The sequence below is a fragment of the Chlamydotis macqueenii genome, chromosome 3 (genome assembly GCF_036417535.1).
Source record: "Chlamydotis macqueenii isolate bChlMac1 chromosome 3, bChlMac1.mat, whole genome shotgun sequence".
NCBI classification, from domain to species: Eukaryota; Metazoa; Chordata; class Aves; order Otidiformes; family Otididae; genus Chlamydotis; species Chlamydotis macqueenii.
In genome coordinates, this window is record NC_141558.1 from 126,717,458 (window position 1) to 126,745,456 (window position 27,999).

General features: G+C 40.5%; 2 protein-coding genes across 10 annotated transcripts in view; one reads left to right on the forward strand and one right to left on the reverse strand.

The window, feature by feature from the left end:
• Positions 1-2,943, reverse strand: part of KIZ (kizuna centrosomal protein) — a 130,934-nt gene extending 127,991 nt beyond the window's left edge. For 2 of the 4 annotated variants that reach the window (XM_086744358.1, XM_086744352.1), the window contains exon 1: positions 2,781-2,943. The gene's annotated coding sequence lies outside the window, so the exon portion shown is untranslated. Of the gene's footprint in view, positions 1-2,080; positions 2,289-2,780 lie in introns of those variants that run through there. The other 2 variants (XM_086744359.1, XM_086744350.1) reach the window with 1 other exon arrangement.
• Positions 2,679-27,999, forward strand: part of RALGAPA2 (Ral GTPase activating protein catalytic subunit alpha 2) — a 121,811-nt gene continuing 96,490 nt past the window's right edge. For all 6 annotated transcript variants that reach the window (XM_086744341.1, XM_086744342.1, XM_086744343.1 and 3 more), the window contains exons 1-8: positions 2,679-2,809; positions 9,230-9,340; positions 9,998-10,047; positions 20,878-20,935; positions 24,022-24,065; positions 24,952-25,126; positions 25,295-25,410; positions 27,644-27,782. In XM_086744341.1, coding sequence (XP_086600467.1) covers positions 2,704-2,809; positions 9,230-9,340; positions 9,998-10,047; positions 20,878-20,935; positions 24,022-24,065; positions 24,952-25,126; positions 25,295-25,410; positions 27,644-27,782 — 799 coding nt within the window. In that variant the 5' untranslated portion in view covers positions 2,679-2,703. The remainder of the gene's footprint in view (positions 2,810-9,229; positions 9,341-9,997; positions 10,048-20,877; positions 20,936-24,021; positions 24,066-24,951; positions 25,127-25,294; positions 25,411-27,643; positions 27,783-27,999) is intronic.

The following is a 27,999-nucleotide window of genomic DNA, read 5'->3' on the forward strand; positions in this document are numbered from 1 at the left end:
TTCAGACCTCCTCTGGCTGCTCGCAGCTGGACACCACGACATGTTCGCTCACCAGTGCCAGCCCTCCAGCCTCCAGAGAGGAATGTCCTGCCCCACCGTGAATTACCTCCCGACCATCTGCACACAGCATCAGGGGCACGTTTTCATCTCTGCAGCTCAGTGATGCACAAAAACTGAGTCCAAATAACTCTAATTCCATCCTTAAAGCACACGAGTAAAAAAAAAACCCAAACCACTCTAATTACGCTAGCCCTAAACGATGCTGGTTCACTGAGCTCTTCACGCGACCACATTTTCCAGAACCTAACAGGGAAAGGAAGGTCTGCCCTGCTACAGCACTGCCATTTGAGTAACGAAATCTATATTCTATGGAGCTTTTCACGAGAAGAATTTCCGGCAAATTCTAAAACAGTGAGAGCCTAAAATTATGCAGTTAGGTGCTGAACACCAAAATGCTTTCCTAGTTATCACAAAAGTTATCGGACATTAGAGCCGCTACATAATCACAATTGCTTTACCTGCAGTAACAATGATTTTTTTTTTTTTTCAAACAAAGCAGAAAAAGACAAAAACATGGAACGATCAGGAATTGCCAGAAGAGACAAACCGAAGGCTCTTGTTTTAAAAAGTCAATTAAAAAAAAAGGGAAGGGAAAAAAAAAAAGAAAAAAGAAAAGAGCAAGCCAAGACTTTAGCCAACTGCATATATTGATTTGTGGCAGTGAAAAGCTGGAATGACCCGGTTGGCTCTTCTCCGGAAGCTGCAGATAACTCACTTTGCAACACGTGACCAAAAATTTTAGAAAATTGTTGAAGTTTTAGAACTCCTCTAGAATGAGACATTGTGTAACAGCAGTACAGGAAGAATATGCCATATGAATTACTGCAAGCCTTAAACGGGCTCCAAAACAATGGACTATTAGGCGGCAATAAATTGTGTCAGATTTCGAGGTCATGCATTCAAATTTTTTTGTATAAGAGAAAGGACTAACTTTTTTTTTTTTAAATGCTGCATGTCAGCACTATTTGTCTTCCTGTGACTCCAGGAAGTGAATTCTTACAGAGCAGCAGGAACACCACAAGGTTTGGTGACTCTGCAGGCTAGCACTACGAGACACAGCCAGCCTGTGCTTGCCAGAGACAGAATCCAGCTGTGCTTCAAAGCGGGGACAGCTGTGCCATGGTCACAACCAGCAGCACCCACGAGCACCGACTACAACCCCCTTCCACCACAAACTCCCACTGCTCGCTTCTTTATTTCTTTATTTCTTTAGCCAGGTTAATTTTCACCCAGCCCAGTTCCCTGACGGCGCTTGCCACGTGGCCGTCCCAGGGGCCGCGTCCCTCCCCGACTGTCCTTTTACTAACAGGACATGTTTAGGGCTTGTTGATGTGTTGCGTTGGCGACTCCAGGCCTTCGCGGAAGAAACGATCCCTGAGAGGGCTCACAGGAAGCGCGATGTGGCAGTGACATATTTTCCGGTCCTAACAATAGTAATTCTTGTGACATTTTATTTTTCTACAACGATTCATGGCTGAAGACCAATTTCTAGAAATATATGATATGTAAATTATTTTTTCAACAATGTTGTTAAAAACTAAGACGTATACGTGCAATTTATTTCTCTGAAACACACGGTTTTCTTTTTTAGGACGTCATCTTGCCTTGGAACTTACTAAAACTTACTTTTCTACCCAGAATTTTTACAGAGCGCATCTGAGAGCCTGTAACTGAAACACTGCTGGCTTCTAATCCTGGGGCAAATCCTGCTTTGGTTGTGTAACAACAGATCTGCCCAGTCCTCTACCTTCCCTACGTGTCACGGGAATGAAGACAGTGCTTATTATTTACGTGTTTACAGTGCAAGCAGTCACTCAAACCATGAAGGCTTTTCCCATAAATAAAACCCCGCGCAGCTCGGTGCCAGCTCCCAACGGCGCGTCCGTTTCAAACACGCCGGCACAGCTCTGCCACCTCCACTGCGCCTCGGGGGAAAGCCTGCCCCCAGCCATTGCCGTCCCGCGCCCCGGGGGCTTTCCACTCCCCCTGGCCTTGGCACCGCCGCCTTTGGTGGCCTCACCGATCGCTCTGCTGCTGCGGGAGGGTTGCGGCCCCGGTGCCCGGAGAGAAGCAACCCGGGTGACAACGGGAGGCCCGGGGCTGGCGCCGGCAGGCCCCGGTGGGGCCCAGGGGCGCAGGCGGGCCCAGGCCCCGGCTGTGGAGACCGGCAGCCCGAGGGGGGCCGGAGGCCCCGCAGGTGCCACGGTGCCCGCGGACCTCGGGCTTTTCCAGCCCCTCCAGGGCGCCAACGGGGCCGACGCCCGGGCGGGAAAGCCTCGGGGCGTGACGTCAGGGCGACGCTAGGGTGACGTCAAAGGCGCCGGCGCCGCGTAAGGCGCGGAGCCGCCCGCCGCCAGGCACGCCGGGGGCCGTAGTCTTCCCGCGCGGAGCCGACGCGCCTGCGCAGTGCGGCGGCCGGGCGGGGGGCGGTCAGCCGGCGGCGGGGCCGGCCGGTTCCCTGCTGGCACGCCCACCCGTGCGGCGGCGGAGGGCGGCCGGCTCGGTCGCTCCGCTTCTCTCCTCCTTTCCCTCCTCTCCCCGCAGCCCGGGGCGGCGCGGCCACAGCGGGCGGGGCACCCGCACCTGCCCGTCCGCCGGGCCCTCAGCCCCGCAGCCGCCGGCTGCCCCCCGCCCCGAGCCGGGATGTTCTCCAGGAAGGGCCACGCCGATGTCAGGAAATCCACCCAGAAGGCGCTGGACCCCAAGCGGGACGTACTCACCCGCCTCAAGCACCTCCGGGCGCTGCTGGGTGAGTGGGGGGCGGCCGGCGGGGCGCTGACCGGTTTCCCGCCGCGCCGACGCGGGCGGGGCGGGGCCCCAGGTTCCCCCCGGGGCGGCTCCGCGTCCCCCCCCCGCCCCCCCCCCCCCCCGCCCCTAACGGCGGCGGGAGAGCCCGGGCGGGGCGGGCGGGCGCGGGAAGGAGCCGCTCGCCGCCGCCTCAGGGCGAAGGCGCCCGCCGGTGGCCGGGGCGGCCCGCGGGCGTTGGCTGGGCTCCCGTACCTGTCCCCCGCCCTCGGCGGCTGGGTGCTGGCCGCCCGCGGGACCGGAGGAGAACCGGGTGATGACAGCTGCTGGCTCCCTTTCTGCCCTAGGTGTCCTCGGCCCTCGTCAAGCTGCCTTCGCAGTTTGGGGGAGCTCCGGAAGCTCTCCTGGTTACGGCTGGGGAAAGGTGGCAGTACCCGGCCTTTCAGAGTTACAGGAGCTGCTGGAGAAAGTTACTGGTTTGTTTTGCTGCTCCCGGGTTTGGAAACTTGTGTCGCCCGGTGTCAAAATATCCGTGAGGCAGCATTGCTGTTTGGGTACGAAATAGTACCAGAATGTATTTCCTGCAGGGTCCTTCAGAAGATCCATTCATAGAAACCCTGCTCTTGTCAACAAGGCTAATTTGGTGTTTTTAATTTTATTTTATCTTAAAGGAGGTCACGTAACCGTGTTTTGTGATGTCCTTCCTGTGTCTCTGGCAAGGTTGAACCTCTTTCTCTAATGTCACCTTACAGTTGAAGCCTTGCTCCTGGTCTTTTTATTCTGAACATCAAAACCAGTTGATGTGTTTCAGCTGTGAGCTGTGGTTTGCAAGGATTTGGGTGGCCGTGCGTTCTCTGTTAGTCAGCAAACTGCAGCAGGAAAAGGCTCTTTTTGAGAGCTTTTGTGCCCTGTCCCAGCTCAGGAGTATGAGTGACAATGCTAGTATTTGTCCATCTTGTTTTAGATTGCTCTTCTGCGAAACAAGGAGGGAGAAAATGGTCGGATTTATGCTCCTTGTGTACTCTAACCATTTTTTAGTCTCCCGTTTCAGTCAAGTTTGGCAGGTATGTAGGAGCCTCAAAGGTGTTGCATTACGAGCTGTGAGAAGTACAAAATGACTGGAAGAGAGGGCCTGAGGTTAGTGGCTCATGGAGAGAGGGCAGAAGTTGGCCAATGTATCTTCTGCTGTGGAGAGGAGCTGTCCTCTGGTAGGTCAGCGTTCGTGTGTTGCCCTCGGACTGCCGATGTGCTTGCTGTTGGTGGTGAAGGATGCGCGGAGCCGGAGTTACTGCCCGGGAAGCAGCTCAGGCCTCGCGGAGCAAAGGCGCTCCCCTCCAGTCCTCTGCGTGGTGTGCACGCCGGGCTGCAAGGCTTGCACCGAGGAGCCTCGCTGTGGTTTGCAGTGTGGGCTCATCCGTGGTGCTCGAGATTGAGTCTGAGATTAAAAGCTTTTTCCTGTGATGTTCCACTGATAGGTGAAAATATACAAAACAAGTTTTGAATGTACTGTAGCAAAGCGAGGCGCTTTTGTGGTGAGGATGATCCTGAGTGAGAAGAGGAGCAATAGTCTCCCTTGGGATGGTCCCTCTGAGAAAGTTGCGTGAGTACAACTGTGAGCACAGGAATGAATGAGTAGAAGAGTCTGTGGTAGCTGAGCTTGTTATGGGCATCTTGCTGATTTTTGGGGGGAATGTTTCTCACAGGTGTGGGTAACCATCACTCTGATGTGAAGACATTATTCCCCTGTGATCTACTGCATTGAAATAGCTAATCTGAAAAAGAGATTTTTGTTGGGAATTGATCAGAGGACAAAGCACTGGACAAATCCGTAAGTGCTCTGCGTCGTGCTCTAAAAGTGGCCAGGTCTTGCTCATCTTTTAAGCGACAATTGACATGCCCAATCCATAGATATTCAAGCTTCACGATTAGGACTCGAGCAGAGCGGTTCTGAGCGCTGTGCCTCGTGGTGGGACACAAGAGACTCGTTTGTTAGAGTCCCTCAGCGCCTGTGGCCTTTGCAGTTTTTGTGAACAGTGTTGGACCTTTGCTTTGGAGTTGGCTGTGAGTAAAGGGTATGTGGCTGCCCTGGTTAGAAATTCTGTAAGTGTGAAAAATCTCCAGAGTTAGCAATCTGGTGGTTGGTTTTGTGTTATTCTCCCTGCGGGGACCAAATGCGTACACTTCTTGTGCTGGAGGTATATAAAGTGTTTTGTTTACTTGGTGGTGGTTGGGTTTTTTTTGTTTTTATGGTTTTTTTTGTTTGTTTGCTTTTTGGTTTCTTTCTTTCTTTTTTTTTTTTTTTTTTTTTTTTTTTTTTTTTTTAATTGTACCATGTATCCCAGTGTCTAAGGGCAGGAATTTGAAAAGACTGGAGAAGATACCTTACCGGTGTTATCATATGCCTTTTAACTGTGTATGTCTTGTTGCTCATGTGCTGTACAAACAATATTAAAATAATGTCAAATTTCATCGTAAAAAAATTTTTGGGAAATTCTTTGTTTACAAAATGAGGTTTAGAATGTTTTGTTAAACCATCCCGAGGAAGATTGCTCTAAGAGACTGTAGTGTGAGCTTGCAGACCTTACGTTTCTTCCTTTTCCACCAGCCTCACTAAAATGAACAGACTTGAAGGAATAAGAAACACAGCGACTTTCTGTTAATGTTCCCCTTCCAGCCTCTCGGAAAGACACATCTGAAACCAAGGCACAACTGGTTTAAGGTGAAATACCGGATTTACTATGGCTCCATCTTATGGGAGCGTTACGTCTCTGTGTGCCTGTGCAGTACAGAGGACGTTGTCAGACTCCAGTGATGGACCTGATGGGTGGAACAAATGGGAAAATATGCCTATTAGTGTTACAAAATTAATTTATGACCCAAAGCAGCTGGTACAGAAGGTTGTGTTGTCTGGTGTTTTTCTGTAAAGATACTTATTGCTCAGTTGGCAAGGGAAGACAAAATAGACACATCGCTTCTCAGGAAATATCTTTTCTTCTGAGTATCTGCTACATTTGGAGATAGTAACCTGATTTTGTTATTAAACTTATTATTGAACATTGGGTTTAAGTGAAAATTGTTACCAGTGCCAGAGGGCTGGGTAGCGTATTAGTGGCTTATTGGCTGAGGTGCGGTGATACGGCAGCTGGCTGTCTTCTAGTGGCTGTGTTTTATTGCGGGGACTATGCCAAAGCGGGCTGTGGTTATGTTCCTGAGATGCCTGCTTTTGAGAACATCAGTGTAAACATTTTAGATAATGCAGGAGTGGCTTTCTGAAGATAATATCTTCATAGATAACGTTGCAAGTATGTGTTTTACGGTATTATTCAGCACAGAAAATGAAGCAACACATGGTAAGAACCTCCCTTGTATTTAAGGAAATCAAAGCTGTTGATATAAAGGCTCAAAATAGTTGGATGTTTCATCATCTTTTTTCTTTTTCTTTTTTTTTTTTTTTTTCTTCTTCCTCCCTGCCCCTCAAATGTGTGGCACTCCTTGTGCTGGCCAGGTGTGTCTTAGTGTTCCTCCCACCCCAGTCATTTCACTCCCTGTCCCCAACCGCTTCACTCAGGCCGTAGCGGTGCATGTTCTCAAAATAACTGCTCCTGTTCTTATGTTTCCTTAGGAGATGCAATCTTTTCTTCCTTCGTTAGTTTTAAATCACAGGAATTAAATCGTAAACAAAATGACAGTTACTCTTCTGGGATCCTACTGATGTAGGAGGATAACAACCGGAGACAAGATGATAATAGGGGAGGGATGAGGGAAAGGAATGTGTATTTCCGTAAATAAGGGGTTGTGTGAGCGCCAGGATCAGCAACACCCGGCTTTTGATTGCTTTAGGTCCCTTAGCTACCATCTGTGTAAGTCTGTCCAATTCCCAAACTGAAAGAAAAGATTCCCTTTAAATTTGTGTTGCTTGTAACACCTCTCAAGTCTCTAATGCCCTTTAGGAGTGGAATTCCTGCTTTTGTGGGGTGGTCTACGTGCATGACACTCCAAAACACTAATTGCAATAATAACATTATTTTCAAGTGGATGTTCACTCGTGTTAGGTAAATGACCAGAAAATTTCCTTTATTTTTTTTATTGCTGTAAAGACGTGCTAACTTTCAGAACTTCTGTAAAGTCAGTGGGAACTTTTTTCCAAATGTAGTGCGTGGAAGTGTCAATAGTGTGGTCCGTTTTTTAGGGTAGACTTGAAAAAATAACGATCTTAGAAATCTGGTAGATCTGATATGGTGGTGGTGATGGGTACAAGTTTGAGTCTTTCATACTGATGGCCGTAAATTAAGCCCTCTACCCTGTTTCCCAGAGTAGTTTCTATGGGACTTTTTTTTAGTGTAAGAATGTGTCTCTGCTCTTTAAGACTTTCTTTCTGTGGCTGTTCTTGGGTAGAAAAATGCTTTTTTGATGGAAACACCTCTTTCCATGTTTTCTCCTTGGGTACAGTTGAAATGTTTAGTTTAACATCTTTGCATGGCTTGGTGTATTTCCCTTACGTTTTTCTTCTGATTTCAAGACTTGCTCTGTCATGGCACAGTGTCTTTTATGAATGATGATGCAATAGGAACAACAGATAGTGTCTGGTTTTTTTGTTATTTTTTTTCTTTTTAAGGTAAGTAAAAATTGTATGTAGTTTCTGGGGTGAGGCTAGTAATAAAAGTTTATCATTAACCAGGCTTTGTCTGCAAAGTTGTCTCTTCACCTCCTTTAATTTTTTAAGCACTCAAGATAAAGAAAACCCCTCAGGACTGAGAGAACTTCGTATAAATAACATAAAGCCAAGTGACTTTGGAAGTTCATGAAATTAAGGGAGGATTTCTGACTACTTAAATGATTGCAATAACATTTGGTAGTTAACAGAAAACAGGGAGGAAAGCTGGTGTGCTAAGGACACGATTATTGTCCCTTCTAGATTTTTTTTTTTATATGAGGAAGAGTAATGAGAGCTTGGCAATAAGCTGAGATTCTTATTAAATGGTACCCAAGCAGTTTATTTCCCTAAATTGTAGACTCTGGTAGTAAGGCAAGTGAGGGTGATTAGCAGTTATCTGATGAGCCAGCGGCATCAGGATGACAACTTGCATGCAGAATTGCAGGAAAACCTTACTTTCCGAGCGAATGTCTACTCTTAGGGTAGTAAATGTGAGTCGTCTTGTTGGCCTCTTTGCAGGTTAGAAATTGTTTTCCTATATGTCTTGCAAAGGAACATAAGGAACAAAATAGTTCAATAGGAAAAGGGTGTAGCAGTGAGAGCGCGTGCTTACATCAGAATAAGAGATGAGTCACCACTGAAATGCCACATTTGTAGAAAAGGAGAATTTACTTTTTTTTGATTAGGCCTTTCTCCTCCTTTCACAATTTAAAGGGAAAGTTTCCTTTTTGTTTAGATTTTAATGACCTCATTCTTTCGTATGAGATCCTTGTAAATGAAAGCCTTGTTTTCTCCTCGGGTTGGATTTAACAGAATGCTTTCAGCGAGACAAATAATTGCACTTAGCCTGCAAATTCAAGACCAGTAGTTTGTAGGAAACAAATATAATATAAAAGAGTTTCCGTGCAGGAATTGTTTCCATAGTACAAGCAGCAAACAAAGCCTTAGTGCTGGAAAGATATTTATTTATTTATTAAAAAAAACCCAAACATTGTTCAAGGCTAAAGTCATTCTTTGTTCTGTAGTTGTGTGATATTATTGGTCTTCGTGCTGTAATCTGCTGTGTCTTGATTAATGAATGGGTTTCTTGAGAGGTGAAACTTCAATGAGAAGACATGTTCTTAGTTCTGAGTGGAATCGCCTATCTTTTCTTGACTGAATCAGTTACAATAAAAAGCAAACAGATGAGGTTGAGGTGTGTTTTGCAAGTGTCAGGTTTGTAAAGTGATAGATTTTTTTCTTCTTAAAAAATAAACTTATTTCAAATCTTAGACCTATGTTAAGGCTTAGGAAAGTGATGCGTGCCTGAGTTTCCATTATTTTTAAAAATGAATTGGAAATACACTGTTTTCTGAATTGATCTGCTTGTCTGATAGATTGAAGAATTGATTTTGCAGTTTGCATACAGAAATCTTTGCTGGTGTTTGTTTTTTTTTTTTCCAACAATACCTCCTTGTTTTGGTGATACAGAAGCCATTTGGTCAGATAGTGAAGACGCATCTCATCTTTTTTCTTTTTTTTTTTTTTTTTTTTAATGGAAAACAGATGAACCTAAGCCACACTGCAAACTTCCATAAATTAAGTGAAAATGGAAATTTCCTTATTTTACTTGCAAAGATGATATCACAATTTAGTACAGAGTCTTTAATGAAGTCACAAAAATAGTTTTGTATTGCATTTATTTCATTTTCTAGTGCTGAATTTGCAAGAAGACAACAATTCTCAGCTTTCTGATGTTGTGTAATAACTCCAGTTTGTTCCTTTTTTCAGATATTGTGGATGGAAGTGACCTGAAGCAATTTTTTGAGAGCAACTATTCTCAAATTTATTTTATATTCTATGAAAACTTTGTAACACTGGAAAATAGCTTGAAACAAAAAGGTAAGTGTTAGTTTTGCCAGCAATTGCTGAGTCAATTTTCCCTAACTGTCTCAGAAGCATTCTGTTAGAGCTTATCTAATGATTATATAGTCCACAGTTGTCTGTATTTGCCTTAATAGCTTAATGCAGTACAGTGTTGATATTAAGAATTTTAATTTTATGGTATCAGAAGAGACGAGTATGGAAAATTGCTCTCTGAAATGTCGTAAGTAACTGAAAAGAATCTAAATATGTTTTTATGGCTAAGTGTCATTTCAGCACAAAAATGAGTTCTTGTGTGTTTACATACCTGTCTCCTCATGGTGTTTTGAAGCGTTGGAGGCCTTTGTCCTACAACTGAGTAGATACCTGTTCAACTGAGGCATTGTCAGAGATCCACAGAACAAGCCTCGGTGTTGAAGATGTATCGATAAGAATAGCTGTTTGCTTGGAGATGAGCACAATGACAATGCTTTGCAGACCTGGGACTCGTCCCTCGTTCATAATCGAGAGGGAGAGGCACTGAAGTTTGGAAACATCTTGCTCTGTTGATATTAAATAAAGATGAAGAAAAATAAACCGAGTGCAACATCTTTGACTTCAGTTGAAATACAGTGTCATTTTGCCATTTCTCGTACCATATATTTATGGCACACAATATTGTTTTCTGTTTTGTAGGGAATAAATCGCAAAGGGAGGAGCTGGACTCCATTCTCTTTCTTTTTGAAGTAAGTTTTCCATACCATGAAAATAATTTTTATTTTAATGTCATAGTCATTGTATGCTTACCTACACCTTCCCAAGGAGGGGTGAAACCAGGTATCCTTCAAAATGACAGCAGGTGTCCATGGTGATACACTGTGAGAGGCAGAAGAGATCTGGGGTATGCATTAAGTGTTCAGATACAACAACAATAAGAATGTTATTATGCAATGGGCATGTTGGTTGAATGAATATCCAGAGCTAAGAGATTTTATAAATATGACTTGAAAATTGTACAGTAATGTATCTGTTCTAAGGAACTGAGGATCAGCTCTTTGAAAATGTCCTGGTTTTTTTTTCAGTAGAGTTTCGGAGCAAGTGATCAATAGTTGCATAGCCTCTGCTAGGCTACAGCCTTCAAAATAGTCTTTATTCTTTTTTAATTAAATAAGTTCTTACTTCTGTGTTTTATGGAGGGCTACTTCAAAACAACAGTACTTTTTCCCTAGGCTTTGTCAGTCTGAAGGTATGCATGATGTTTGTTTTGAATGTGTCGCAGCAGGAGTTGGGGCTCAGCTCCTTTTGGATGGAGGCATCTGTTATGATTGCAGTATTTGGTCTTGCAGCACAAGGAAAATAAAAGGATAAGAGTTGTCAGCTACTGCATATCAGTTTGATCTGAGTGTGTGAAATGTTAATTTGTTTAACTTTTTTTTTTTTTTTTTAAGTTCAGTGGAGCATCTTTTACTTCCAGAAGCGTATCCTTCCCAGCACTGGCAGTCATAGCATTTGCAGTGTCTAGGGAAGAAATGTTAGCTCGTTAACTTTTGCATAATCAAATTAGGATGTCTTTAATTTAAATAATAATAGACTGGGATAGATAATTTTCCAAGGGACCTCTTTAATTAGAGTTATTACCTAAATATATTTGTATGTGAGAAAATATCACTGGACTAGGTAAAAGCCTAACATAAAAAAGTTTTTATAATGCATGCCAGAAGTTTTAGCGTAAGCTCTACCTGTCTCAGAAGTCAGAGATCAGTGGTGCCTCTAGTTGTTTGTTTGGGGTTTTTTTAACAATTCACTAGGTAAGTAACTGGCCTGATTTCCTCCTTAAGCGTAAATACACGCATCTTCTGTTGATTTCAGTGTAATTCTAGAAGCTGAAGTTAAAACAAAAGCTAAGTGTTCTCAACTCTTATCCTTACCTCTAAAAATGGAAAAAAAAGCCCACCCAAACCAAAAACCTCAGAAATATATGGTTTCATTTTTTGCATTAATGTATAGTTTGTAGTGAGAATAGTATTTATCCTGACAATAAGAGTGATGCTGTTTAGCTTAACATGCCTGTAATAGGAAAATGGCCATGAAAATTGTGACATGAGATGCTGGATTTTTGTGGTCTCATCTTCTGACTTCTATGAAGTAGCAAGTTCATCTCCCTTTTCCTCTGCTCCCTCCCTTTGCTCCTTTAACTACAAGACTGCATTTTCAGGCTGAAATCTGAAAATCGAATTGTGTTTTCTGCTACTTATAAGTAAAAGAGTCTACTTTAGAATTTGCATGAGGCACATCAACGAACACGAGCTCCTGTATCTGCTAGAACCATATCGGGGCAGGAGAAATTCTTCCTCCTCCTCCCTCCCCGCTCCCAGTGGAGAAGGTATCAGCACATTTACTGTGCAATTTAAAATGGGAGCTCATTAATACACTTACTCTGTGGTCTTGAATAAGTAATTAAATTCTGTGGCTGTGCCATTGAATGGAAAATAGCTAACGCTTACTCACCTAGTTAAAGTGAATAAATACGCATTCCTGTGTATTCAAAACGGGTGGCTGATAACCACCCGGGTAATACTGCCTGAAAACATCAGAACATACTGTATGAAGAGGAAAAACTACATAGTTATGTATGAACAAAGTGTTACCTTGGACCCAATGGAGGAGAATTGCATTGCAGCCTAGCCGTCAACAGCTTTGAGGAAGGAGAAGTTGTTTAAGATACTTGTGTGGAGTTTGTAGCGATCCACTTCATGGTGTTTGTCTGCTGGAAGTAAGTTTGCAGTCCATTTGTAACTCTAACACTTGGTAACTTAGTGCGTTGCAGGAGAACAGCTTTATAGGGGGCCGTTGAACACCCAGACCAAGAATACATCGGGACAAGGAAAAATGTAAATGCCAAGTAATTAAACATTCATATTGTAAGCCATAGGAAACAAAACTAATTGATTGTTAAGCTGGCCGTATTTAATCTGATGTCAGTGTGAGCCAGAAGTTTCGTAGAGTTTTCTTCTAATTAGCTAAATAGGTAATTACTTAGGATTAACAAATCCTGAATCCACATGCTGAGGGTTAACAGTTTAAAAATCAATAAAAATATTTATGAAAGGAATTGACTTCTGCCTTTTCTGGTGTAGTTTGGATATTTTGCTGCTGTTCTTGAGTGACACCTAGTGTGTATATTCAGCAAAAGTCACAATGCCTTTTCCACAAATGCTGTGAAAAGTGAGTTGATGCTTTTATAATTTACTGAAGTCTTAATTTTACACATCAGGTACATAGCTTGGCCACTCAACAGTAACATCAAACAGAGAACCATAACGTCTTAATCAAAGAAGAAATATTAGTCAAAAGGAGTAATACGAAAGGTTAACTGTTCATTTTGTAAAGTACTTTTTTTACAATTAATATTACGAAGTTCTTAGATCTAATTTTATATTCTCTAAGGTGCTTTGGCCTTGTCTTTTTCCAAATAGGTATTCATGAAATGATACATAATTATCTGTATTATTTTTCCCTGTTTCAGCTAAAAGGCCAAAATGATGTGAAAAGCAAATTTGCTTTTACTCTGGTAAGGCCTAGTTATCTTCTGAAAATATACCACAAATCTGGACACGTTAATATTGTTTTTATATCGCTGTTTTCTGTGATTTGGGGGCATTGTGATAGCTGTCAGCTGAGCACTGTGTGTCACAGAACTCATGAAAGGTGCACTACATTTCTGTAAGTTTTCTACCTCCTGGACAAGCCATCATTTGATAGTGAAAGCTTAGATAGATATATATATATTTTTTTTAATAAGTACTTTTTTCTTGCAGCATCAGATACAGATTTCTCTGACGCAGGTTTTTTTTTACATCTGTAATGAAATAAGAGCTGACTGATGGTTTTGAAACAATACATGATCAATTTGTTTCCATTCTCTGTAATTATGATTTATTAATTAAAAACAGCCACGCCTTTTACGCTGATGCAGTCATAAAATGAATTACACTGGTTTAACACGTTCACTGTAGGAAATATTTTATTCTTAGAATTGCTCAGGTACTCTTTCTAGTGTAGGAAAGCTCCCCAAAGTCCCTTACGGTAGCTGCTGTTGTTGCTAGAGGCTTTTCAGATGTGGTCAGTGTAGTTCAGGTCTCACTCCCACAGGTGATACGTATGCTGAAAGCCTCTTGGTACGGATGTTTTTTCTTGTTTATTTTTTACCAGTGCACATTAATATAACATAAAGTGCCCTTGTGTTTCACAGGTCGTTATTTATAAAAGCATACTGTATTTTTCATATAGCTTGTGCTGTAATATCTTAATTTCTGAAGTCCATGTTTTGTATGGAACTTCTGGTTTCTGGAACTTGGTGAAAATGCGAGCGGTGTAAGTCCCTGGGCCTGGACACAGAGTAAGCACAATTATTTATTTATTTATTTATTTATTTATATATTTTTTAAGAATCTACAGAATTATAACTCTGGAAAGGTATCTAACGTAACTCATACTGGCCTTGCTGTGATTATGCTTCCAGAGCCTTTTATCTGTCCAGCTTGGCCTCCCCCTGTATGCCGCTTGCCCTGCTGAAGTGGGGAGAGGCTAGCTGTGGTTATAAACAGGACCAGACAGAGCTGTCTGTTTTGACCTTCCTTAGAAGATCAGCAGCAAAATTTTCATCTGTCATTCCTAGGTCTGATTTGGAGTATCCTGAGTGTGTACACAGCAGGTGGGTTTAAGTATTTAGTGGATGTAAAATAGCATCTGAATGTGCTAATAGCCTCTGCAGCAGACACACTCAAATTCATGGTCTGCTTTGGCTTTGTGTAACACTAAGCGTTTTTCCAGAGATGATAATCAATAAACTCTTAGAACTTGCCCAACCATACCTTGAGCTCCTTATTTTGTAGCAGTACTGGTTTTAACAGAGAGCACATCTAAATATCCACTACAAATGGCTGCACACTCAGAAGATTAAGATGTGGTATAAATCCATTGCAGCGTGGATTGCTCTGCTATCAGAACGCGAACGTAACGATTACAGAAGCAGCTGTACAGCCTCAATTTACTGCAGATGTGCACAAGTTACTTGTTCTGCAAATGCTAATGGTAATTCAGTACAGGTTTATAATTGGCTGTAGTCTGTTAGCAGCCCTTTTGAGAAGTAGATTACAGACCATAGTCGGTAAATACACTGCATCTGCCAAGGGAGCACCTGCTGTGCTGGTGGGTGACCAGATAGCTTTACGCAGCGCCGCAGCTTAGGAGTGTATGCTGCTTTTTTTGAACTGCCTAGTAATGCGCATAAATATGATTTTTAAAATGCATAATTTTGGTTAATTCTGAGCTAAGATTGGTGGGGCTATTTTAAATATCGAATTACTGCATCTCATTGTAGGTCTACTTTATATAGACTGCTGTCTGAATTAGCAGTATTAGTTAAGCAGCCCAAAACGAATCACAAGGCCAGTGGTGGTTTTTAGCCATTCACTTTCAATCTCTTAAAAACTTGCATCGGTAAAGCTTCCAGCAGTTTTTGATTCATATATCTTTTAGAAGATGTTAGTGCTGTGTTGCTATTTTTCTGAATGTGTGAAAGGATATTCTTCTGTATCTGTAGCATTTTCTTAGAGTGGTTTGCTTCTCTTAGGATGTTGCTCCTAATTACTTGTTACATTTTGAATAAAACTGAACAAAATTGAATTCTGCAGAAATAAATTGTGTATTGAAACTGGCCAATGTGAAAAGTACTTGTAAAATTATTTACAAGGAATAATCAGGTCAAGTCATTGTTGAGTTCTTATTGCCGCAGGTCCTAGTTTCTCTTTTCTTGGGGTTATCCCTTGTATTTAACTTTTCCCCTTTATTTAGCTTTCTTGTTACTATTTGCATTTTCCTCATGTCTGTACAGCTCAGTGGCTTAATTTCCCCATCTGCAGGTTACCTTACACTTGAAATCAAATTACCATTAAGAGTCGCAGCTTTACATTCCGGTTACAGGTTCTGTTACAGCTTTTTGGTCGGTTCCCTGTGCCTGCTGTGACTGCCGCTTCCCCTGTTCAACCTCCGGTCTGTCACACAGACTCGGTTGGCTGATTCTCAAGCTCTGATAGAGTAAAAAGAGCTTATTTGTTTATAGCAATAAAATTGCTTATAGCCCTTCTTTCCTGCACATGGACAATTACTCTTTGGACCATCTACAGTTCGTTCTACCATAATTCTGATCAGTTCATCTATTATTGCTCTTAAAATAACATTCATGCTGTTCTTGCAGCATTCTGTTTTAAGTTCTACCCCTATGGTGCATATGTTCGATTTCAGAGATCTTACTGTTTAGTGTTATGCCTAGGGCAAGAATAAGTACCTTGTGTGCTCTGGGCAGACATTTTCCCTCAACGAATAACTGTAAATAATTTATTAATACAATAAATGGAGTATCCCTTCATTTAGATTGAACTGCTGCAGGCACACTAACTTCATCGGGCTCTTGGCTTCATCTTGATCGGTTAATAAGAGCTGGAAAATTTCTAAATTACTGCAGATTTTAGTAGCTGAACACTCTGAAACTCTTGTGGAGATACCTCCAAAGAGTACATAAACATAGAGGCATAGGAGAGCTATTGTACCTTTGAAGTAGATGCACCTGCCACAGACTAACAGAACCTCCTTATCATGTCCAGGTTGGAATGAAAAAGCTATTTTTCCTCAGGATCCGTTCTCTTGGAATGAACATTATTCTGAGCTTGTCGTTGACGTTGCCTCTGAGAGCATGCTCAGTCAGTGAGAACCCGTTTATTTTTGTTGCTGTTTAATAAGAGACTCTGTGTAGCCCGTTGTGGAGCAGCTGCTTGTAGCTCTGGAAGGCAGAACAACAATGCTTATCATCTCACTTTTGTGAAATTCAAGCCAGAAAACATTCAGGCCATAGGGATCTTCGGTGTAAGATATGATAGCAGCCTTTGCTTTCTCCGTGTTCTACAACAGGGTAGCGCAGCACACAGGAATAGGCACAAAGCTGCCAGTCCTGGTATGATTCTGCAAAGTTGGCAAAAACAAAGGATGTTTTAAAATAAATTTCAGTATTGGTTAAGGCAGAATGCATCAATTGAAATACAAACCTTAGTATTTTTTATTTTACTTTGATAAAATAGAGAGCTATATCTTTCATAAAGCAGCATCCTGTGTAAAGTAAGATTGAAACCTAACATTATTCCTAGTCATGCAGGAAGTCCAGAAGAAAAAGAACTATGGATAATCAGTTAAAAGAACTGACAGATACCCTGATGTGTTGATCAGTAGTAATACCTAATTTCTATTTCAAGTGTGCTATAATGGATTACCATATAGATGCAGCAAAGCACTAAGTATTAAATAGATCTATGTGTTTTCTGAAAAAGCAATATTATTTTGCACTGTGGGGTTTCTTAAAATATTTCCTATTAGTGTACTGTGAAACTAGAAACAAGATGTCAATAGCCAGTTGGGATTCACAGCGGTGTTGCTGAAAGTCTAGGCTGGAGTGGAAGAAACTGTCATTTGTTTTATAGGAATAGCAATACGTGGTTTTAGAACACCGGGGTTGGGAGAGTGTGGAAAATGTTGTTGGCAACGCAAAGTTGAGCAGACAATAACTGGAGCCTGTTCATGACTTATGCAATCTTAGGTCACGCTGCAACACCGTCTTAGTCCGGGGACTCCGATGCACGCATGGGAGAATTACCAGTGAAAAGGCATTCCAGCCGTTACTTCAAATTAACTTGTAACATTCAAAAGTTTTTAGTTACTAGTGCAGACTTTTAACCATAATAACTTATTTTTGCGTTGCAGGAGCAAACATGGACTCTGAACTGAGATTATTTGTGTTCATTCTAATCTGCTGCGAAGCTTTCATATCTTCAGTAGGTAGCTGTGATGCTAGCAGGCTAATTTGCTTTGTAAAAAGTGACTGCTGTTTACTGTTGGGCAGTACTAAACAGGGGATTAATCACTTCTTTGCGTTTTTTCAAAGTGCACCCCTACATGTTTTTTTTTTTTTTCCTGGTTTTGAGATGGTGCAAAGGAGAACAACATGAGAAACGACTTAAGGGTCTCAATTTTTGCTATATGAAAAGATTTTTGGGGTATGGAAGCTTTCCTCAGACAGGAACTTCTGTCCTCTTACTATTTATTTCAACCCTTGAATTGTTTTTATTCAATCACCTGACAAGGGTGTTTGATTCTGTGGTTTGTTTTTTTTTTTTTTTTTTTTTTTTTTTTTTAAAGAAAAAACTTGTGCGTGTTCTTTTCTTCCCCAGCTCTCCCAGCTTCATGCAATTTAAGTTTACTTTTCCTGGTGGTGGTTGTACTCCTAAAAGAGTATTTGCTTTCCAGGTTTTCTCTGGGCGTGACCTAAAATTCACCAACACTCGTACGTGAGAGTTGTTATTAAGTTCTTTTTCAGAACCGATCTTTATTATGCAGCTTTGCCACCTTACGCAGCTTACACCTTATCATAGTTCACTGCCTGGAAATGAACCTTGCATTCAAGTTTAGGTGACACTGTGTAAGATGTAAGTTCCTGCCTTTACTGCGTGCCGTTGTGCCTCTGGCCTTTCCCAATTAACGTTAACCTCGGCTTCCCGCAATGTGCCATTGTGTTTTGAAACAGCCAACAAGTGGTGGCTGTTTGTTTTGATCCTGAATCAGCTGGGATGTGTGAACTATAAAATTACTCTAAGATCATTGCTGCAGCTCATGGGAAATAGGTATTGTTTCTTTTGTCAGCTAAGGGAAATTTATCTGTACATCATCAGATTACTTTTACAAACTTCTGTTCATAGTACGTGAGTATGCCATGCCTGGTCTTTAAGCATAGATCAGACTTCTAGTAAAGTAGACATGTATTTTCTAAATACAATTTGTGTTTTACGATAAAGACTTTTACTGTATCCTCTCAAGATACACATTTTTGCTAGTAGTATTACCAGATTTTGACAAATTTCAAATAGAACATTCTGATACTTTTTTTTTTTTGGAAGTTTAATACAATTGGTTCTCAGAAGTTAGTGTTTTGAAACAAATGAGAGATAATTTACATCCAAAGACAAGCTGAAAGTATCTGGGTAGTGTGGCCTGTAAAAGAAATTGGCTTTGCTCTGATTATCTACTGTACTTGTTACAATGACTTAAACAGTAGAAACTATATATATATGTGTTTGTCTGGTTTTTCATAGTAAACATGAAGATGTCTGAAGGTTCCTCCCTGCAGTATATTCTGATACTTGAGAATTCAGCCTGTTTTTTGTTTCCAGTTGTTGTTAGGGTTTTGTTTAATGGAGCAAGCCTTTCCTTGCGCGCCTTGGGTGTGCAGTGTGTGATCAGTCTAACGTGCCTGGATCCAGACCGAATTCTGCGTGCGGAGTGCCACCACTCTTGCGGTGTCCTAAAGCATTAATGATTTGGGTTAGAAGCTCCTTTCTGCACTGTGGCAAGTTAGGTAAAAATTAACGTCAGAAGTAGTCTTGAAAAGTGGTGAGCTGCCAGTATTTTAATATTTAGATGGATAATGATAATTCTTTGTCTGCGGATCCTGCAATCTGGTTGGCAGAAACATGGTCCTTAACTACCAGGTAAAGCCCCAGTGTGAATCATGGCCTCATTTTTAGCCAGCCAGATGTTTCATCCCAAGCGCATTCCTCCTGCCCATGGATGGGGAGCTAGACCTCTGGCCACCGGCCTTCTGCTCCTTTGGTACCTACTGCCGTGGTGTCTTTGGGGAGGGAGCTGTGGGAGTAACGCTGAAACAATGCGATGAGAACACAGAAGGGATGTGCCCGGTTCATATTTTTATTCTGGGTAAACTTTTAGAAGTGCCAAATACTATTTGGGGAGCGTGTGCTGTAGCAAAGATCTGAAGGAAGACCAGTCTGCCTCTGTGACCTGAGGTCTAGTTCCCCAAGTCTATGAACTTGTCATGACTTCCATCTTCTGCCACGGAGAAAGGAATGTTCCATTTTCAAAAAGACTATTTTGAGTGTCGTATATAACTTCTGAAGCACTTTGTTGTCAAAAATAAAAAAAAGCCTGTCTTACTCCATCTCTCAAGCATACTGTTTTTAACAGCAATAATGATTCATGTGTTGGCCGTCTCTGAAGGATTGCCTCAAATGCCAATTCTTGCTTTCTTGGCTGTGACTCTTTATTTCCTCTTGTGAGCTTTTATGTGCAAAAGACCAACAAATGGGTCACCGTTGCTTAAGTGACTTGTCATTCATTTTGCATCCTGCATGTAGTATTTCTGAAAACTTAATGTCGCTTTGCTGTGCAGAAGTTTGTTCCAGTGATTTTATTTGATAATTACAAGGAACTCTTGACTGTTAATAATTTAATTTAATTTTCTTTCCAACAGTAGATGTTAAAACTAGTTTCATTTTTAAGTGTATCTTCTTAATTTAATATTTCAATGGCTGAAAGGTTGTAAAATCGGATACATCTTTCTGTGAAATTGACATGAAACCACGTTTGTTCTCTCACTTTTTTTGAGATGCTGAGCAGCAGTAAGTTAGCTGTCCTGTACTACTAATACACCTATTTGGTGAGCCTTATTCTATACTGCTAATAGTTGAAAAAAGAGGAAAAAAAAAAAGAGGGGAAAAAAAGAGGGAAAAAAAAAAAAGGTATCTTGGAGCCTGATAACTTAGTCCTTTTAAAATCCATATTTACCCAAGTAAGAACCCCAAATAGTTTTGATTTGTCCAGATTATTTAATAGCCATCCCCTAAAGCTACCGAAGAACAGCATTTGGTAGCCCCAGCTGTTCTTTGCAACTAAGACTGTAAGACTCCATTCAGGAAAGCGCTTAAGCACGTGCTTAAATTGCTTTGCTTTGTTGGTGCCCTGTAGCCTAACAAAACTAAGGGGGAATGGGTTCGACCACAGACTCTTTTTTTTTTTTTTTTTGTTTGATCTGCCTCTGTTAGGATCAGTCCCAAACCAGAGAGGCAGAGCATTACATGTTATTCCACGTAAGTGCTTTATTAACTGTATGTGCTGTGAAATAAAGTAGTCCAGCTTTGTGTAATTTGGCTGGGTTTCACTCAGCAGCTGAAAGCACAGGTAAATCACCTCACAGGGAAAATAACTGCACTGCTGCTCGTCTCTGCCTTGGCCGGGAGAGCAGAGCCTGTTAGCTGATGAAAAGACAGACCTCAGCCACAGAGGCTCGGAATCTGCACTGTATTAGTCTAACAGGATTCATTACCAGACACTTCAGAAAAGTGTAACTCAAAGGGAGCTGCTTAGAAATCTGTAACTTCTGCGTTAGAAATCAGTGTGTATTCTGGCATACTAACGTTTTGCAAGGCGGTGGGAAAGGGAAAGCGGTTCATGACGATGTCATGGTATTTATTCAGGACTGTTCCAAGTATCTTTCACCATAATAAGAGAGTAAAGTAATGGGCAGGAGTCCTTCCTATGATATATATTTGCTTTCTACTGTGTTCTCTATGTGTATATTACCATTTCATTTGTGTCTTGTGTATTAGTTTCTCTGTATCCTCTGAATGAGTCAGTTCATTATGGAAAATTTGACAATTTAGTTTTCTTTCCTGCAGAAAATATTGCAGCTACTACCTGAGAGGATTTTTTATCGATGGCATTTTCGCAGTATAGGTAAGAAGGAATGGTTTAAAAACATTCTAGTACAAATAAAATTGATGTTTTCTGTAGTCACTTCCCTGGTTCCGCAAATCCTGTTAACCGCAGAGTCCCTTAGTATTGCCCATACACAAATAGCACTTACATACGAGACTTGCAGCTGAAAATTCTTGAGAAATATGGAAAATCTTTTTACCTGCTGTACCAGCTCAGTGTGTTCCTTGTTTTGTGTGGTTTTGGTTGCCTGCTTTGTTTTTATTTTGCACCAATGCTCTTTAAATTCTTATATTCTTGAATTTACCTGGGTCATCTTCCCTTTCTTCTTTTTCATGTGCTAGAAGCTGTCAGGATGATGGGGGTTATAAACCAGCACACCTCTCTCTAATTAGCTCTCCCTTTATATTCACAGACTAACACCAAAAATTGAGGTTGAGGAGGGTTGTGGAATCTTTATGTGCCTCTCTTGCAAATTTGCATTATGACAGTCTTTTGCAAGTGATCATGTATGAGGTGCCCGTACAAATTTGTAGCGCTGAATATTGCTCTTTGCCTGACGATAGATACTGTGTTGAACTTGACCCTTGCCTCCTCCTGGATGTTGGTTCTGTGAAACTTAGGCTGTGAGCAGGTGCCTGCTTGGTCGCTGAGCACAGGCTGTGCTAAACTGAATGCAAACCATGGACTGCTGCGCTGAACGGGAGCCTAATTTCTTCCCTGCTATTCCTCTGCTCCCTGTGCAGTTTAGTTCATTAGTCTTTGTGAAACACTCCGTTGTCGCACTGTTCGTGAGAGTTACATGAGGAATTTCTGGTTTAGAGCTGGGATAGTGAAGGAAAGACGTTAAGGACAAAAATATCTACTTTCTAGTAGCTCTTTTTGATAATTTTTTTTCTTTTAATGAGTGGCCCACAATTGTGCTGGCATGATAAGTGGAATTAAGAATACGTGGTAGTTCTGCAAGTTTAGCCCCAGCTGTCTTTCACTGTCCTCACGTAACGGAGGATTTGCCAAGCATCACGTTCGAATACGACATGGGCCATGACAGACACGAGATACCTATGGATGGCATTCCCTTGGTCAAACACAGGGTCTGTCCGTTCTTTCCCTACTCCTATGGATTTACTGTACGTGTTCCGGCTTCTGGAGCAAGGGAAGGAACAGGAGGAGTCCTGCAGAGAGAAGTCTTGGAGTTTAAAGCTCTGCCCTTTTTTTTTTTTTTTTTTTTCTTCCTTAGTCTCCTCTCCATTCTGCATGCTTTGTGGGGCACAAGTTCTGCAGAAAAAGGCTTCGTAAGCACAGAGCAGAAGATTGTATTGCAACACATGTATAAAAAAGAACACAATTAAGTTGCCAGCTTCATTAAGGCACTTGGTGTGCTTGGCTTAAAGCACTTAATGTTCTTCTGCTAGAGTTGTTTTCTCTTAAGTGTAAAGGTAGTAGGTATTGAACAGGCTTGGCTTAGTCACGAACTTTGGAAATCTAAATAAGAAAAGCAAGGTTAATTTTTCTGAACACTTGTCATGTTTAGCTCGCATAGGACTTTCAATTAGATTTTAAAATTAGATTTGAACATTAATGCTATGGGGAAAAAAAAGTTTTATTGTCTTTAGTTTGAACATAGTTAACTTTTTAATGATTAAAATATTCACTGCGCGTTACAGTGCTTATGTAGTGAATGTCTTGTGATCATGTGCAGAAGCCAGAAAGCAAAATTTGTTCCTCTCCTTGTTTGACCAGTTAGAATAAAGCTCGAGTCGAATGAGCACAGAAATATTGCAGGGTGAAATACATTTATTTTGATAGTCAAAGCGCCTTGAAATCCAATTAAGTAGTTTCATTTGATAACTTCCTCTGAATGAAATATCTGTGATTTATCACTACTTTGAAAATTCTGCTTCTGAACACTGTTGAAGTGGTCATAGCATTTTTTTTTGCTGTTTGTTAAAGTAAATTTTAGGCTGCTTTATGGGGGGGGTTATATTTCTTTTAAGTAGTACTTCTCTGTTGTTGTTTGGTTTGGTTTCGGCGCTATTTCATCAGCTGCCATCAGAACAATGAATTTACTGTTGCAGGAGAAATAATGAGTGGAAGTTAAGGGTCAAGGAAAGGGCTGTTGTCACATTTCCAGTTAGCACTGACAAAAATAAAAGGAGACATCTGCTTGACCACTTTACTACCATTTCATCTGAATTAGTCCAGAACAAATTGGTTTTAGTCAGTTGTTCTGTAGCTCATATATTATTTACATTTATGCTTCGCTTGAATAGTCATATTTGGATAGTCTTTTAGCTATGTCCACTAAATAAGCTACAAAATTGGGCGGTGCAATTATTTACAGCTGTACCTTGTGATTTGCTTTTTGCTTAATGTTCATGTGCATTGATATGTATTTGCTATATGTGTCAATAATTTCCATTTAATGCTGTGAACTGCTGAGATCGTGAAGAAAGATCACATTTAAAGAATGCACATAACTCACAAATACAGGAGAAGTAGCAGCTGAGAGCTACGTGATGTTACGTTTCTCAGAATTGGATTAAACACATTTTTTACTCGAAGCATTTGATGTATGATCTGTCTGATGTTCAGGTCAGACATTTGAGGTTAAGGCCAGTTAGCCTGGTATCTCTAAAACCAGAATCGAAATATTTTGCAATTTTAATAGTTGTCTTTTGTAGCCATGAACGCTATATAGATGGCTAGCATCTTTTTTGTTCATTATCGTCAATATTAATGTATTTGAATACATTAATCCTGCAAGTTGAGCTTCTTGATTTGTCCAAATCTCGTAAGTGAAAATTTCCCCCAGATATTGCATTCTTAATGAAAATAATGTGAGAAATTGTCATCTGACTAAAACCAAAGTACCTCACTGTAAAGATACATTATATTTAATCCTGTAACACTGATCACGGTGACTGTAATTACATTCACTTTGGGTTTTTTCACCCCATAGTTGTCTCTTTCTATAACACCAGCACGGTGGCCACATAGTAAGTGGCATTAAACTGGCCTTTTCTGTAGGAGTTTATGAAAGACATTCTGGTGGAAAGTGACCATCTTTGTATCTGATACGTGTCTGTTTAATTTCTCTAATCCAGGGTCAATTCTGAAGAAACTTTTGCACACTGGAAATTCTCTTAAGGTATTTCTCTTTGATGTTATATTCGTATTTATTTTCACTTTAATTCTTATGAAGCATATTACTTTACAATTTTCCAATATCAGTGTTGTTCAGGTTGTTAGGCTTTGTAATTTTACTTAGTCACCTTTTAATCATGAATTTTACTATTATAGTCCTAGGTTATTTTAATATTTATCTTCATTTTGCTGTTCTAATGACCTTTGTAAAGTTACCTGGAGAAGGTATCAATATATTTTGACTAATACTTTATTGTTTCAGATCTCTCTAGCACTGAATATACCATATGAAAGGTATTGATTTCTCCTTTGCCAAAGAGTTATAAACATTGTTTTTATTTTTCTAAATATATTGCTGAAATTAAAATTATCTTGTTAATTAAAAAAAAAAGTAAATAAGCTTAGTAAACTTACTGACTATCCTACTTTGGGTGATTTTGTGGCGTCTTAGTTTTCACAAGGATCTTCCGATCCCAGTGATGCTGAGGACAATAGCTGGCTTTGACCTGTGTGGGGCCAGGAGTTCAGACTTCGTAGGGCAGGAGGCACTGTGTGTTACACTTGCTGCTGTGCTTCAGAGCCCCTTTTAGACTGAGCCTTGAGACTGGCCGAGATGCGTTTGGCCTCAGGAAGCAGGGGAGTGGACCTGGAACTTTTTGGCTTCTGAGTGCTGTCTCCTCGGAGTGCCGCTGCCTTGGGTACAGCTTGCTCCCACCCTGCGCTGCTCATGATTAAATTAGTTATGTGATTACCCTTGGTATGATGGAAAGACTCACTAGCACATAGCTGGGATGAAAGTACTTGTTCTGCATTTCCTTAACTACTTAACTGTGTTACTGTACTTACAAATTTGTTTTAATATCTTTTTCTACAAAATCATCTCCTTGTAGATAAGATGTGAAGGAATCCGATTGTTTCTTCTCTGGCTTCAAGCGCTTCAGACTAACTGTGCGGAAGAGCAGATATTAATATTTGCATGCCTTGTGCCTGGCTTTCCACCCATTACGTCCTCACGAGGTCCCCGTACACTAGATAACCTCATTAGTCCTCCTAATTCACCAGACGGTGAGTAAATGCCCAGAATTTCCGTGCGGGTGTATTACCTCCCCGCTCCGCTGAGGTTGTTGCGGAGCTGTAGAGTTTCCTGTGGGGAAGAAGTCACGTGTAGAAAATATCTTTTATTTAACTATTGTTAGGTTTCCTATGTTTAAAACATTCCTCTTTTTATTTTAGCTAAGATTTTTCCGGAAGAAATAACGCCACTTTTGCCAGCTGTCTCTGGAGAGAAAATTGCTGAAGACCAAACCTGCTATTTTCTTCAGCTGCTGTTAAAATACATGGTAATTCAGGTGCGGAGGATATGTGTTCTTAACTATTCATATTCGGAGGAATGTATTTGTGGTAGAAAATTAAGTCTACATTGTATCTATACAGAGCTGGTTTTGCCCCTCCCTGGGAAGAAGCTGTTTTCTGCACTTTCTTATTCTTGTTTTTAAAAGGAAAATAATCCCAAAGATATTTCCTCGTGCCATTTTTGGTGAAAAAAATTGGTAGGGGGCAAAGATGCAATTGGTTCACTTTGGATACATACAGAGCTGAGAAGCCGTGTAAAGGACCACTGGAGAAAGAGATGAAAAAAGAGAGATGGCTTCTGAGGTTCGTTAAAAGGATGCAAGTAACATGTACATCAACAACTTTAATTAGAAATAGATCAAATTAATTGGTACTGGAAATAAGATAATGTATATATTTTAAAAGTATAAATTAAGCAACATTTTAAATAAAGTAGGAACTGTATAGACAGTCAACATTAAAGAACTCAGTATTAACAAAAAAGGTAATTAAATACTTTGAGATGTATTTTCTTCTATCAAAAGGCAAAACCAAAATGATATTTGGAAGGGATTTTGTCATCTTGAATGAATGCTTTATTTTGAAAAATGGCTGTACGAAATAATCAGCTTCCTGCATGACACTTTTTGTTTTACATGTCAGAGTCTCACAACACTTGAGTTAAAAAAAAAAAAAAAAAATCATTATGCTTTTTATACTCTTATTACATGTTTGGGATCTGAAAAAACTGACTACACAATAAATCCAATTGCATTGTGGTTCATCAACATTGATTTGTTTGTGTTGCTCGGTAGAGGGGAGCACAGCTGGGCAGTGACCTTCTTGCTACAGGCAAGAGATGAGATTTAAATCGTCTGATGCAAGTGCAAAATGATGGCTCAGAGCCAGAACATGGTGCAAATCTACGCCTTCAAGAAAATTTATGTCTGCAACTGGGTAGAATTTAATATGAGTCAGTGTATTTACATAACAAATAAAATGAGACAAAAACTCGGTAGTCTTGTTTCCAAGCTCTACATGTGTATTTTGCAGAAGTAGGATGTTGCAAGTTACACAATTTTTAGAGATTTGGAAAAAGATCTAGTACCGACTAAAGTAAGAAAATGTGTTTAAAAGAAAATAAATAAATTTTATGTGATAGATGTAAACAAGTGTATTTTTCTTTAACTTAACCAATTATCATCTTGCATATAGAGTCAGTGAACTTGTTATCTGCTATATACAGTTGGACTAGCTTTTCTAAGCTTTTACTGCAAAGAAAAAATGTAAGAATCCTGTAGTATTTTGATGTTGCTTAAAAAAAAGGGGGGGGAATAAAAAAGAGATAGGCCTGAATTTAAAGTATATATCAAAAGATAAACACTATTAGTGCTCACTTCAGTTTCACAAAAGAAGTGATGTAAGAAATTAAAAGCCAGGAAGGCTTAAGTCATCAGTGGAAAGTGCTTAATTGTAGAGATGTCTACTTTTATCTTTCTTATTTGAAAGTGTATTGAATTTTCTTATAGAAACAAGGAACACACACCTGTATAGGTTATACGTAAATTATTCCAAATTGAAGGTGTTTTAATATGAAAAGAGCAATTCTTCGTCAAAATTTGGCACAGTTTTACAAGGAATTGTAGTCCGAAACTGTTGGTAAAGAGCAACTTGAAAGTATGCATACGACTTCGGTGTGGATCTGTGCATGAACGACAGAGTACTGTTAAAAACAAATGTAGATGTTTTTATCTCAGAGTACCTTTAAAAACAAACTGAGATGTAACAACAAACTCTTCCTTGTCAGTGCAAATGACTTGTGCTTTGAGTCGAATTTTGCAAAGGAGTGTTGCTTGTGTGTGTGCAACCGTATTAAACATGGGCATTGAGTACATTTCTGATATCAAACATCTCTGTGATAAAAGTGTAACCCAGAGCAACTTTGTCTGAATTTACAGGTAAGAAGCAGGTTTGTTATAAACATGAACATGACATTTTCTGTGCTTCACTGCACTAGAACAGCACAAATACGCTGGCTTCTGATGAGCTTGCTTTCTCTGATACGCTAAAGCCTTCGTGGTAATATCTTAGGTTCTTACTGCAGTTTGTAAAGTTTTTTGGGACAGTGCTAATTTTTTCTGTCTCTTGTCAAAGTGTAATTGTTTATCTTTGGTATGCAATGTGGAGTGATTGTCGGTATAACACATTAATGGAAAGCTTTTTGTTTGTTTCTCCAACTCCATGACAAAGGCTGCAAGCTTACAGTGGAAGAATAAGGAGAACCAAGACACTGGTTTTAAGTTTCTCTTTACCTTGTTTAGAAAATACTATCTTCCCCACTTGTTTCCATCTTTTACAAAGCTAACCAACCTCTACAAGCCTGTTCTCGGTAAGTAGCGAATTTTAAGTAGAAAAAGAACTAACGTTGACCGTTCTCAGCAGCATCTCCGTTACGTCCCGGAATGTCACAACAGTTCCGTTGAATGAGGATTTTTCCTCCCTTGTCTCAGGTTTTGATTATTTCCTAGCACAACTTTTGAGTTTCTGAGCTAGTCCAGGAAGCTGCTGCTGCTCACCACAGCATAATGGCTGGCCTGCCTCTCCTT